This window comes from Leguminivora glycinivorella, chromosome 8 (genome assembly GCF_023078275.1).
Source record: "Leguminivora glycinivorella isolate SPB_JAAS2020 chromosome 8, LegGlyc_1.1, whole genome shotgun sequence".
NCBI classification, from domain to species: Eukaryota; Metazoa; Arthropoda; class Insecta; order Lepidoptera; family Tortricidae; genus Leguminivora; species Leguminivora glycinivorella.
This window is the reverse complement of record NC_062978.1, coordinates 18,603,957-18,617,948: the sequence shown is the minus strand read 5'-3', so window position 1 is coordinate 18,617,948 and position 13,992 is coordinate 18,603,957. Positions and strand designations below refer to the sequence as shown.

At 40.2% G+C, this 13,992-nt stretch overlaps 3 protein-coding genes across 3 annotated transcripts; 2 read left to right on the top strand and 1 right to left on the bottom strand.

Annotated features, from left to right (window-relative positions):
* Positions 1-276: 276 nt before the first annotated feature.
* Positions 277-6,229, top strand: LOC125228742 (TBC1 domain family member 19). Its single transcript, XM_048133408.1, is given in 12 exon segments — positions 277-462; positions 545-679; positions 758-800; positions 803-931; positions 1,144-1,231; positions 1,329-1,389; positions 2,161-2,394; positions 3,181-3,318; positions 4,439-4,607; positions 4,896-5,005; positions 5,331-5,422; positions 5,495-6,229. Coding segments are annotated over 12 exon segments (1,557 nt in total). The 5' UTR covers positions 277-360; the 3' UTR covers positions 5,751-6,229.
* On the bottom strand, positions 6,212-12,014 carry LOC125228741 (alkylated DNA repair protein alkB homolog 8-like). Its single transcript, XM_048133407.1, is given in 9 exon segments — positions 6,212-6,596; positions 7,293-7,460; positions 8,080-8,235; positions 8,837-9,068; positions 9,757-9,916; positions 10,661-10,933; positions 10,936-10,974; positions 11,230-11,464; positions 11,838-12,014. Coding segments are annotated over 9 exon segments (1,728 nt in total). The 5' UTR covers positions 11,937-12,014; the 3' UTR covers positions 6,212-6,230.
* A 384-nt stretch (positions 12,015-12,398) lies between these two features.
* Positions 12,399-13,879, top strand: LOC125229051 (phosphatidylinositol N-acetylglucosaminyltransferase subunit A). Its single transcript, XM_048133825.1, is given in 3 exon segments — positions 12,399-12,475; positions 12,569-13,160; positions 13,163-13,879. Coding segments are annotated over 3 exon segments (1,311 nt in total). The 5' UTR covers positions 12,399-12,469; the 3' UTR covers positions 13,876-13,879.
* Positions 13,880-13,992: the final 113 nt, after the last annotated feature.

Genomic DNA, 13,992 nt, shown 5'->3' with positions numbered 1-13,992 from the left:
ACACACAGCTGACCGACCAATGACAGCGTAGGTGATTGACACTATTGACAGGTGACTGTAGGTTGTGCATCAGTCCGAAATGAGCGTCGGATATTCAAAATATTAATAATATTTCGATAGCGATATTTAAACAAAATTGTAATTCCGTTTCTATTTATTATTTTTATGATAGTGATCTGTATAGGTCATGATTTAACAACATATCTTACTAATACAATATGATTTTAACTTATGTTTATAAGTTACTATAGCAACGGCATCCCTCTTCCTATGAAATATGTTTTTTTATAAAAAAATAAACAGTGTGTTTGTTGCTTTATTTAACAAAATTATATTCAAAACATTGAGTTATTAGTCGAAATGGAAGAATTAAAAGATGAAGCCATTCATCACACAGCACTTAAGTTAGCAGAAGAGATAAAAAACCTATCAATATACAAATCATTTTACAGTGACGTTCAGGCAAGTAATTTCATTGTGTATAAATTATATAACACAGAAAACCGAGATGTATTTTCTAATAAAAATAATTTTCTTTCTAAAGAAATTAGTATCTTCAACAAATGTTAAAAAAGAAGACTTCAAACAAACTTTACAACAAGCAATGAAAGAAAAAGGATTGGATACAAAGTTAAGAAACACAGTGTATCATTGGGTGAGAACTCAGTCTAAGCAAAATGTAAGTCGCGCTTCCTACCCTCATAATAATGAATATAAAAAAATGTTGCCAGATTTAAAAAACAGTTATTGTTTTCAGAAATTGGACCCTTTAACTTCTTTACAAAAAGCCAGTGCTCAGTGGGAAAAAGGATACACAAGTCGTTAAATTCAATGTGTTCTGATTTAGAGACTTCTTTAGCAAAAATAAGGCCCCAAAGTGAACAGGATGAACTTTCAGACAAGTGGAACGAACTTAGCACTTACACTTTAGGTGTTTATCTAGTGTTATATTGTATATCCTTCATTGATCGTAACTACGAAACACCACAATTGAATAAGTTACAAAACAACTCAGACTTATTTACTTATTATTTGTCAAAAGGAAAATGAATAATGGTTTAGCTTGTATGGTGGTAGTCATTTTCATTAAATACTTTTTAAGCGAAAATACAGTTAAATGAGTATATTCTTCATTTATTTCAGATTTATCGAAATATAGACCAGTTTATGCACCAAAAGACTTTTTAGAAGTATTACTAACACTTTCCGGATATGTTCCTTTTACAAGAGAGTAAGTTTAAAATTGCTATGACGTTAACAAGCAAATCTTGTCACTGTTTAAATTTAACACATGTATGTAAACTTTTTCAATGTCATTTTTTTTTCAGAGATGAACCTAAATGGGAATTTGCGCATTTACCTCTCCAAGTGAAGACGTTGGATGAATTGGTAATCATACTTATTTTACTGAAACTCAGTACTTATTTGGCGCAGTCGCGTAGGATGTCAGTACAATTTTCAATATATGTGGAATTGTAGACACACATGTATAAAAACATGTGGAAAGCCTGCAAGAAAAAGCGTAGAAATTAAAAAGTGGCAACACTGTATATTGTCGTAGTCTCTTTCTAACCGATTCATGCAAAGCCAGCATTTTTTAAATTTATATTATTTTTTGCCAGACTCTATTAAAAACTACTGTAGAAATTGAAAACTTGGTCTCGTAAGTTAAACGTATTTTTTTATTTTAATAGTTATTAGTTATACAAGGGGGCAAAGTTGTATTTTAACGCCGAGTGTGGAATTGAAAAACGAGCAAGTGAAAGGATTCTATAGTTGAACCACGAGCGAAGCGAGTGGTTCGAGAATAGAATCCTGAACTTGCGAGTTTTTTAACACACGAGAAGTAAAATACATTTGCACCCGAGTGTAATACAAAACTTTTCCCCTCACTATAGCGAGGAAACTACAACCCAAAAAATGCGTTTATCACTGCTTCCAGTAGTTCCACAGGTGGTAAATCATCTTTATTACTAGATTCACCTACTTTTATCAATTTTAAAGCAGTTAATTTTGCTTTATTCAAGGTCAAATTACTTTACCCACTAGTGGATAAAATGCGTTTTTACCCGCTGGCATTAAAGGACAAAACACGTGTTTCCGAGCTAGTGAGGGGAAAAAGATATTGACTGATATCCAAAAGTTTAACCGTTGTTGCAGAGAAAAGTTTATCCTGAATGGTCGTCCGGCGAGCCTCTGCTCGGCGTGAACCCGGCCATGCCGAGTCAAGTGCCAGGGTTCGCGACCTTGGAAGCGGAGCGCGTAGGGCTTGGGGAGCGCGTGGCAGCCCTGGCGTACGCCCCGGTGGTACAGGAGTACCTGAAGAAGGGCAGTCCGCAGTCGCTGCGGGCGACGCTGTGGTCGCTGGTACTGGGTTCTGATGTTAGAAAACAGGTACAAGGATCCTAAGTTCTCATAGCTTAACGAGCTAGGGTGCGGTGGTGTTGTATTGTAGGGCCAGTCATGCATGCGCATATTTATATAGGCTTATTTATAGTTGTTTGCCATCGAGTAATAAAAAATCTAGTGCAGTATCTTGCCGAGTTTCGCGAAATTTAAAGCCGTGATTTTTGGAGCCTACCTACGTAAGTCTGTTTTGTTTATAGACTTTTTCGCCAGTCGGTAGTGTCGGCGGCAAACAAGCATACGGTCCGCCTGATGGAAAGCGGTCACCGTTACCTATGTACGCCTGCAACTCAAGGGGTGTCACATGCGCGTTGCCAAGCCATTAGAAACTTGTACACTCCTCTTTGTTGTGTTACGAGTAAGTACATGTTGTCCTGTTTGCAGTTATGTTACGCTTACATTATCAAAAATGTATTTTTATACTTAAGGCACTGGTCCCACCGCGAGCTAGTAAGCTATGAGCTATCGGATCGGCTATAAAAACGAACAAAAGATAATCACTCCCGTGTAAATAAAAGAGACTTTTATTTACACGGGAGTGATTATCGCCCGGCAGTGAGCTATCAATATCGCCGTGTCTCTTTTATTTGCACGGGAGTACTTATCTTTTGTTTGTTTTTTGTAGCCGATAACTGATAGCTTACTAGCTCGCGGTGGGACCAGTGCCTAATCGATGGCAAACAAGCACAAGGTTTGATGTTATTTGCTGGTGTTCTGAAGAACATTTTCTTGGAACACCAGAAGTATTAAGAAAAGTTGTTATTTTTATTTCAGCAAACAACGGCATTCAACCAACTGAAAGCGAGCGTCCTGGAGATAGATCTGATGATTGACAAGCTTATCTTCAAAGACGTGCAGCTCACTGCTTCCAACGACGACCAGTACTTTGTGTTCGAGGACCTCTTATACCAGGTGACGTTTCAAATATACTCTCTTTTAATCAAAGTAAGGGACTATCCACACCACACTCAGGAGACGCACGTCGTAAGACGGGGATTACACTCGGGCGGTGCGGCGTAGGCTTGTGCCGTTTCGTTCGTTGATCGGAGCGCTCCGATCTCGTTCAATCGCTCCCACGAACTAGTTCGCTCTTTTAGGTCTTTTGCTCATTTAGTTCAGCCAGACCAGCGACCACTGCGGTCGAAAAGATCAGAACGAATGGGACCGAATAGTGTCAAAATGATACGAATAGTCCACAGATAGTAACATTCCGGGCCGAAAGGTTGTAAGTAACCGAAGTTTAATATGAAAACTTGACTTTTTTTGTTGCTCTGCTAAGTAGCTCTCGCTCTCGGTCGGCGCAGTCACACATTCGTTCTCGATCCCAACCGCTCGCGCTCGCCGATCCTATACTGAACTAAATGAGCAAAGACCGATTCTCAGACCACGGTAAGATTCAGTTCATTTCGGTCATTGATGGGATTTTATTCCTAACAGTTCATAGTTCGTGAACGACACAAGCCTAGTGCGGCGCTGACGTCCGTTCCGCGTTTTACAACGTGCGTCGCCTGAGTGTGGGTTGCCGCTAAGACGTAGCCCACAACTTGCTATTACTTATATGCGGTCACGATCTATTTTCTCTAATATCGCTTTTCCATAACAATTTTGGTGTGACAGAGTTGCGTTTTTCATTGTACTTGCTAGGCTGTCAGAATAAAATAAAAATCGATCTATTTATCTCAACATCATATCAGCAGAAAGACGTCCACTGCTGAACATAGGCCTCCCTCAAAGATTGCCTCAATGTCCTCTTGCACCAACAGCATCCAGCGGATTCCTGCGAACTTCACCAGGATCATCAGTCCACCTCGTGGTGTAGGCTACCCACGCTGCGCAGTACGCGGTCGCCACTCGAGAACCTTTCCGCCCTAACGGCTATCGGTTCAGTTTTAGCGATTCGATGCGATCTATTTATCTATCCATCAATTATCCAATATTATTCATCGCGGACTGGCTGTACGTGGCGGGAGTCACGATCGAAAGCCGCCCGCCGTGTGCGCCCAGTCTACTTACAGAGCCATTACATACACAGGTGATGCTGTGTTTCTCGCGCGACTGCGGCGTGCGGACCGCGCTGGCGGACGCGGGGTGCGCGGGCGCGCCGCTGACGGTGGCCGTGCGCGGCCGCCACGCGCCGGCCGATCGCCTCATCGCCTTCCCGCCGAGCGGCGTCATACCTTTTCATGGGTTTTCTATGTATGGTAAGTAGGTTATGTCTAGGTGTGGGTAGGTAACACTAACTGGTACCTATAATATATGTTTTCGCGCTATGTATGGTGTCTACCTCTACACATAGGTCAAAGCCGTCTTTGTCCATACAGTTGGCCCGACGATAAGCTCGCGAGACGCTAGATGTGGGGGGGCCCTAACGAATAGATTTTCACGCAAATCCAGTATTGAAGTTATTTTTATGTGTTTGTCTTTATTTTGTAATTTAAGTAGCTAGGTAACGTACTACGCCTCTGTAATGAATTTTATATATATTTCAGCGACGCCATTCTGTTATCTGTATGACGACCCAGTACAGCTGTATTACACGTTCCGAGCGTTCTACATTCGCTACTGGCATCGACTACATTGCATTTCGACTCATCCACAGGTGAGTCCAATTTACCCTTCGAGTTAGGCACTAACAGATAGATCAGATTAGATTAGATTAGATCGCGAACCACGTTGCACAAGTAGATTCGTACCGTCGTCGACCGTAGTTCGCGGTAGGCCATCTAGCCCCAAACCGTACCTACTAAGTCATTAAGTCACTATCATACTAAAGTCAAGATTCGGTACAACCATCCTTTCCTCTGTTAGGTTTGCGACTATATAGTCTAGTAGTTTTGGTTGATATCAACTAGCCGACAGATTAATATAATAGCTACCTGTACAGTGGACTAAAATGTATAAGAATTTTTTTTTAAACGTTTCAGAGTATTGTTTCATTGTGTCTGCTGTATGAAAGGCTTCTGGAAGCAAATGAGCCGCTTCTATGGATACATTTTCGAAATATTAATATAAATCCGTAAGTGTTATTAAATAGCATATTTTTCTATTATTAATTGACCAAAAAGTTTAATCACATTTTTTGTTTCAGTATAAGGGTAGTCTTCAAATGGCTAATGCGCGCCTTCAGTGGCCACTTGCCGCCCGACCAACTACTCTTGCTGTGGGACGCCATACTTGGGTATGATTCACTCGAAATCCTCCCACTTTTAGCGCTGGCAATACTGAGCTTTCGAAAGGAAAACATCTTTCAAGTGAATACGCTGCAGAACGTGGACGCAGTACTGGCCGATTTGTCAACGATTTCGGTGATTCCGCTTTTGCAGTTGGCACTCATGAAACCCTAGCAGCCAGTGTTTCTATATAAATAATTTAGTTTTTTTAATGTAAAAGCTGTAACAGACAGTCGTATCGGATTACGAATTCATTTCGGTCGGTCTAATCGTATATGGAAGGTGGGCCGCCGTACAACCTGTTCAGTGTGCGATCGCGGTCCGGGCGATCGTCTGCTATGGATTTAAAGTTTATTAGGAATTGAAGTTTTTTGAGTAGTTTGAAGTAGACATGTTATTGTAACTTGTTCATGTTTTGTTATACAGTTACATGTTGGGTTTGTGCAATACTAATGTTTTTTCTAGAATCAACAATAAACCAGACTTTACATTTTTTGAAAGTGAAATGTTCTTAATATTTCTGTACCTGAATTTATGCAAGTTATCTCTACATAGAACTAGTTTGGTACACATTTTCACTTTCCACGGCATAAGCGTTATCAGTTTTGTAACTTTACAGGCTATAAAACAATTGATTAAAGAATAAATAAGCATTTATTTCTTTCTGCATAGAACACACCAATTCCCTTCCTCATAGAAACTGTTCTCCACTTCAAACCCGACTTCCTCGCACAACCCGTCAAGTTCCTTCTCCTCAAACACGTGATAGTATCTAAGAAGGGTGTTTTCCGCATTTTTGAGTTTCCAAGGCACGAGTAGGTCCTGGTGTTTGAACTGGGTCCTGTTTTCGTGGACGGGGAGGTTGACGCCCTGGACGTTGATAACAGCTTCATCAGCTGGTTGCTTGGATTGGTCGAGGTAGTTAGAGCGGGTTTGATCCTTGGACCAGACTGTGATGAGCGCGCGGCCGTTCGGACGGAGTAGGCGGTGGATGGTGGAGATCGCGGCGAGGCGGCGCGGCTGGAAATAACACAATATGCGATAGGAATCATCAAAAATCACGTCACGAAACCCTCGGAACATTATACCATATAGGTACAGTAGAGTTCGAAACTAACACAGCGACATGACGCAGCGACACGAAGTCCGCAGTTGTCGATATATCTGAATTTCGGGCTACGCGAGCCTACTGACATAAAAGTGCATAGCTGAATGAGCCCGACTCTCTGCCTCAGTCGTTCGGTTTCGCAAGTGTTACTCAGTCATTAGTGGCAATCAGGGTTTGTAGCTGTAACGTTGTGTAGTGCATCTCGCTCTCACCTTGCTACTGAAGTGGTGCACGACCGCGATGCATATAGCCACGGCGGCGCTGGAATCCCTAACGGCCCGGCCACGACATTGGTCTAAGCCCCATCGCTGTGTCTCGCTCCAATGTATGGCCGCCGCTCACTGCTGTCGCGCTTAGACCAATGTCGTGGCCGGGCCGTTAGAGCTGAACACAGGTCCAGGCGAAAAAAGTCTGTCTCTCCCTAGCGCTGTTTCGCTCTCATCTTGCTACTGAAGTGGTGCACAACCGCGATGCATATAGCCGCGTCGGCGCAGGAATCCCTCTGGGGGCTGAACACAGGTCCAGGCGGACACAGTCGGTTTCGCTATGTTGCTCAGTTGTTGGTGGCACTCTGATCCCTCTAACGTTGTATAGTGCTTCTCTCTCACCTTACTACTGAAGTGGTGCACGACCGCGATGCATATAGCCGCGTCGGCGCATGCGTCTCGGAGCGGAGCCGAACACAGGTCCAATCGGACGCAGTCAGTCGGTTTCGCAACATTGCTCAGTCGTTGGTGGCATTCGGATAGGAGGCCACTGCTGCGCTCGCCTGCTATCTGAAAAAGGATAGGTATAGATTAATGAGATGAAATGTAGTCTTCAGATTCTTTCTTATATCCAAGTACAGTCGCCATCAGATATATCGGGGCGGTCAATTTGCTCGGCAGAATGGCGGCCCTCAGTTAGTTGTTTAAATTCATTCAAGTGCATAATATATTTATTCTAAGAACAAATTAAATTATTTTCATAGAAAATATTTTAAACTTGTATTTTTAACTTTTTTAAGTAGTCACACTACGATTATGTTACAAACATTAAATAAATGTCATATATGTATACAAAGAAAAAGCAACCAGGGCCTCCAAGTGTTCGGAATCGAACCAGCGTAGGTACTCCGTGTCCAGCTCGGAACACTTGGAGGCCTTGGTCCCTTTTTCTTTGTATATGACATTTATTTAATGTTCATATATTTATTGTTCTGAATCGTGAATGTTTTTTAATCCTTATCCAAAAGAAAAAGCGAATACCACGTGCCACAGGAACAAAAATGTGGAGAACTATTCTGAACAGCTGACTGTGAGTCGCCATCTTGTCGAGCAAATTGGCCCGGGCGATGAGCACGGCCGGTTTGCGAGTCTGCTCGGTCAGTATGTACCCAGCTGATAACCCGTTTACCTGTAAGATGTCGTCCCGGAGCAGCACGTTCTTGCCGTTGCCGCTGCCCAGGTCAAGCACCACGGAGCCCCGCGGCACCCCCAGCATGAAGTCCACGACTTTAGGCCACGGCTTGTGCCGCGTGCTGCTGAAGTGCCCCGCTATTTGCTCGTACACCTGAATAAATGAGGCAATGAAATTAAAAAAAAACTGTCGGAGCAGTGAGAACTGAGAACCTAACCTTCGCTTTCGAAAAAAAACTAGGGCGCGATACTGACCCAACTTATTTTATAATAGCGATTTGTTCTAACGTTAGGTAGGTTTCGTTCTAATGCTATAGAAAAGCTATTAGCTATCGGCGATAGAAACGTACAAAAAGTAGTCGCTCGTGTATAAATAAAAATTAAATATTTGAAAAAACCCCCGACCGCGACATAGTAGACCGATTTTCATGAAACATGGCTAAGAACACTCCCGACTAACTCAGCTTTCAGACAAAAAAAAACTAAATCTAAATCGGTTCATCCGTTCGGGAGCTACGATGCCACAGACAGACACACACATCAGACAGACAGACGCGTCGGGGGTTAAAAAGAGAGAGCAAGCGATTTATAGCTCATAATAGTTTCTAAACAAACTCAACAAACATGATAAACACGAATTTCTTCCAGCCTACTAGCTATATACGAGTATCACCTCTCTGTCACAGCGTGAGATAAGTATAGTCGTAGGCGCCACGCGCATTGTCTCAAGTTCAAATTGTAAAGAGACTACTTACTTGATGTACATGAATCTCTTCTAGCTTGGTAGCCACATCGTCTATCTCAGTCCCACTCCTGCTGTCACACAGCGTGGGATAAAGACAGTCGCAGGCGCCGCTCCTCGTCCAACGGAACGTGAGCGACACGCGCACGCGACGGGGCCGGGAGTCTGCCGTGACGACTCGGACGGGGTCCGTGCGGATCACGGGGTCCCATGTGCGGGGTTGGATGCCGTGCTGCCAGTCGTACCTTTAATACAAAATAATATGGTATTTATCTAGAGTTCTAGATTAGTAGTGGTTCTGGTGAAGACCTTGTGAAACCTGTAAGTACCTACTGCTCCCTTTTGATAAATTCACAACAATCAAAATTAAACATTTTTGTCAAATTGAAAATGGAGTTTGTTTCACTCAATAAAAATACCAAAAGATTCAGATTTGTAATCCTCTGGGTTGTCAGCGTCAACTCCCAACCAATTATGCAATCAAATTTGAAATTTGATTAATTGGAATAAAATAAAAACTTACTCGATAATTTGTTTGGCACTCGAAGAGATATATAGGCAACCAATTCTCAATTTCTCAGGAACAAGAATAAGAGTCTGACCAAGCTACCATTATACACTACTGTCAATTTTTTTTTTATGGGATAGGAGGCAAACGAGCAGAGAGGTCGCCTGATGGTAAGCGATCACTGCCGCCCATGGACACCCGATACACCAGAGGTGTTGGAGGTGCGTGGCCTTTAAAATGGGTGTACGCTCTTTTCTTGAAGATTTAAAGGTCGTATCGGTCCGGAAATACCGCAGGCCGTAATCGGTAATATCAGTATTTAAGGAGTAGGAGGAGTATTTAAGGAGGAAAATTAGGTCTATATTTACATGGACCTAATGTCTCCTTTCCTATTAAGGACTTTTAAAATAAAAAAAGTGTCTAACCTTGCCTCACCTTGCATAATGAGCAAGGATCGTGCTGGCACCACAACGGGCACAGACTTGCCGGAGTGGTGTTTCCAGTCCATCACCACTGAAGACCCAAGAGAGACCGACAGGATTGTGTCTCCGAATGGACTGTGCTTGTCCACATGGGATGGAATACCTGGAATATTGTGAAAATCACACTTTTTTTTAATCCATAATGATATCATTGCTTATTGAATTTGATTTGGATGATATATTTTATCTAGATACGATGTTATAATTTTATTGAAAGAAGCGAAACACTTATTTTTAACAGTTTGAGTACTAAGAACTCTATTTCCAACATAAAAAGTAATGCAAGTTAAAGACATATACACCGTGTTTTTTTTGTTTTCCGTTAAATTCGACACATATTCATTATCAGGAACCACCTTGTATATCACTTTTAGTTAAATTCACAAAAAAAATTTTTCATCATTTTCATCCATAATAAATGAATTTATTAGTGTGAGAGACCCTAAGAATAGGTTCATTATCAGGAACCACCTTGTATATCACTTTTAGTTAAATTCACAAAAAAAATTTTTCATCATTTTCATACATAATAAATGAATTTATTAGTGTGAGAGACCCTTAAGAATAACATTCAAGTTAGTGTCAAATGATTGATGGCACATGTCAAAACAAATAACATAAGGAATTGGTAAAGGCTGTCACACACATGTTCAGAAATTATCTTTATTTTTTTAATAACTCAATAACCGTAAGAGTTAAGACGCTAGTTTCTTAGAGAAATTAATTGTATTTGATCTAAAGAATCTTCCCTTAAAGTTAACGGAATTCAATAAAAACAGGTTGTATACTCTACTTTCTTCAATATTATTTAAAAAGTAAATGATTTTCAAAGTATTAAAACACCTACCTTGTCCAGGTTCATATCTGTTGATTGTCAGCTGATCAGGAACTCCAACATCCAGACCCTGTTCCTTCAACCGTTCCCACAAGAAATCACATTCCTTTGGTATTGCCTGTTCCAACGGAGCTGATAGATCCACATCATTGCTCCCATATCGGAACTCATACCCATAGTGAGCCACTTGTCGGTTCTTCAAGTTACTGGATTCTTCAAACTTAAAAAGCTTAAGAAACAAATCCTCTTCTGCTGGAGTGATGAATTCATTGAGTATGAGAAGGTCTTTGGAACGTCATGTTTGCAAATGACTTCAAGGTTAGGCACTAAAATAATTAGGAAAAAGTTTTAAATCAGTGTAAGCAATAATTTCATGCGAGATAACAATATTTTGTGTATTGTGATTGATCAAAGTTGGAGATGGCCACCATTTCTCGAAGCTACAAGTTACAATTTACAAGTGGTTGTCAATGTCTAATATGACAAGTTGGAAAGAGAGTTCCGCTTGTAAGTTTCAGTTTTGAGAAATGGGCCCCAGATTGTAAGTGGTGTGAAATGAATGAGAATGTACAAATACTTACCATTTTCAACAAAGTTCATGTAAACTGGAGTTCTATTAAGTTTAATTTTCCCATTACTTTCTTTATAGAATAACGCAGCATCATCATCACTATTAAAAACTAAAAACGAATGTGTTTCGCCCTTTTCAGCTATCAACTTTGGTAAGGCTATGTTGGGTAAAGTTTTTACTATTAGATCGTCAATATCTTCTTTTAATAAACCTGTAGCTTTTCCTACATTGCATAGAACAACATTCTGAAAAACGTCAAAATTTAACTTTTATTTATTTATTTAAACTTTATTGCACAAAATATACAAAAATGTACAAATGGCGGACTTAATGCCAAAAGGCATTCTCTACCAGTCAACCATAGGGCCAAACAGAGATTCAATACAAATGGTGCAGTGAGAAAACAAAAAGGTGATTTACTAAGAAGAAAAGCAAACTATATATATACATATACAGCATATACTACACATACTTTTACATAAATAGATATTTACAATAAATATTTTAAATATTACATATAATACATACAATGAAATACATATAATATTATATTTTATCACTTTATACAGTAAATTAATAGTGTTTAACTAAGTAACAACACGTAAGTATGAAACTTACGCGATTTGGTTTCTCTACACAAACAATTCCCTTAGAGCCTTTAAGACGTGCGGCAAATCTTTTCTGCTTGCGATAAGTTTTCTTCTCTTCTTCTAGCATTCTTTGGCAACTTTTTCGTAATGATTTTGGTTGAAAAATATTAGAGAACGTGAAACAGCTTGAAACTCGCACACTGTGCACACGCTAATTTGACATTGACACTTGACAGCTGATCTGAACCACATCTGAACAGTGAGACTTGAGGGCCTACCGCGAAAATCTAAATTTATTTTTATCTACTTCTTTCTTTGTCGCTCCTACGCTGTAGATGTTTAAGAGGGATAAAGATGCAGAATACATCACGTAGATTGTCGTTTTGATAGGCCCCGGTTCAATTGAGTCAATTAGATAAACGTTCAAGACTGCCATGATGCATACACAAATCATTTCACCTTTATATTAAGACGCGACGATTACATTATCAACGTCATACCATGCAGTCGATGTCCCGAACAAACTCCACTCAACCCAAACGTCATGTCAATTTGATTGAAATGAAATGTTGAAAATTGATAAAGGATACAGATTTAAATATTTGAAAGGAAAGTATCAAAAAAAGTATGCCATTGAGATAACGAAGCAGTAGTATCACCATGAAAGTAAGGCTTAGTTAAATATCTGTCCATATTAGAGAAATATTATTGCTGAAAATAATGGTACATTCAATAACTACTTTTAATTACATTTTTCAGGAAGTAATGAGAAAAAGGAAGCGCCGAAAACGGCATGTAATTTGTATGGCATCAGACTTCTTCTTTCCTAACACTGGAGGCGTCGAGGAACACATATTTAATTTGTCTCAATGCTTAATCAAAGAGGGTCACAAAGTCATAGTGATTACTCATTCCTATGGAGAGCGGAAAGGCGTCCGCTACATGACTGGAGGACTCAAAGTTTACTACTTGCCTGTGAAAGTTATGTATGCCCAGTGCATACTACCAACCATGATCTGCAATCTTGCTCTAATCCGATACATACTTATCAGGGAGAGAATTGAAATAGTTCATGGGCACTCTGCTTTTAGTGTTATGGGTCATGAGGTATCAATTATAGGAAAATTGTTAGGATTGAAAACAGTATTTACAGATCACAGTCTGTTTGGCTTTGCTGATACATCTGCAGTATTAACAAACAAGTATTTGCAAATGTGTTTGTGCGAGTGTGACCACTGCATTTGTGTCTCGCACACAGGAAAGGAAAATACAGTGCTAAGAGCCAAAGTTAAAGCCCACAAAGTATCAGTTATTCCTAATGCTGTAGATACATATAACTTCACTCCAGATCCAAGCAAAGGGATCCAAATATGATAACCATAGTCATAGTGTCAAGGATGGTGTACAGAAAAGGTGTGGATTTGATGGCAGCAGTGATAGCAGAAATGTGTCCTAGGTATCCTAAAATTAGATTTATTATTGGAGGTGACGGGCCCAAGATGTGGTTACTGCAAGAAGTCAGGGAAAGGAAAGGTTTTCAGGATTGTGTCACATTACTGGGAAGTCTGAAGCATTCTCAAGTAAGAGATGTACTTGTGAAAGGTGACATTTTCTTGAACACCTCTCTGACTGAGGCATACTGCATGGCTATTGTAGAAGCTGCTTCATGTGGGCTCAAAGTGGTGTCCACTAAGGTTGGAGGCATTCCAGAAGTATTACCAAATAACATGATCTATCTCACTGAGCCTAATGTTGCCAGCCTCGTGGAGGGCATAGAACTGGCTATGACTGATATAAGCAACGGTCAGGTAATTTGCCCTTTTGACTGCAACAAAATGGTTAGAAACATGTACAATTGGATGGACATAACTAGGAGAACAGAGATTGTGTATGACAAAATATTACAAAATCGAAATAAGCCATTAGGAGAACAACTAAAGAGTTATCTCTCTTGTGGTGTGTGGCCATTCCTGTTGGTTATAAGTCTCATGTATTTATTACTTCAGTTAATTGAAAGGGTACATAAGAGAAAGCACATGGACATAGCTAGGGATTTAGAATTGTAGTTAATCATAATACATTTTTTTTGGAATGATTTATTTATAATACTCAAAAGTAGTGGAAATTAATTATTATGACCCACTACCTAATAGTGGACACAATTGATAATTAAGTATAAAATA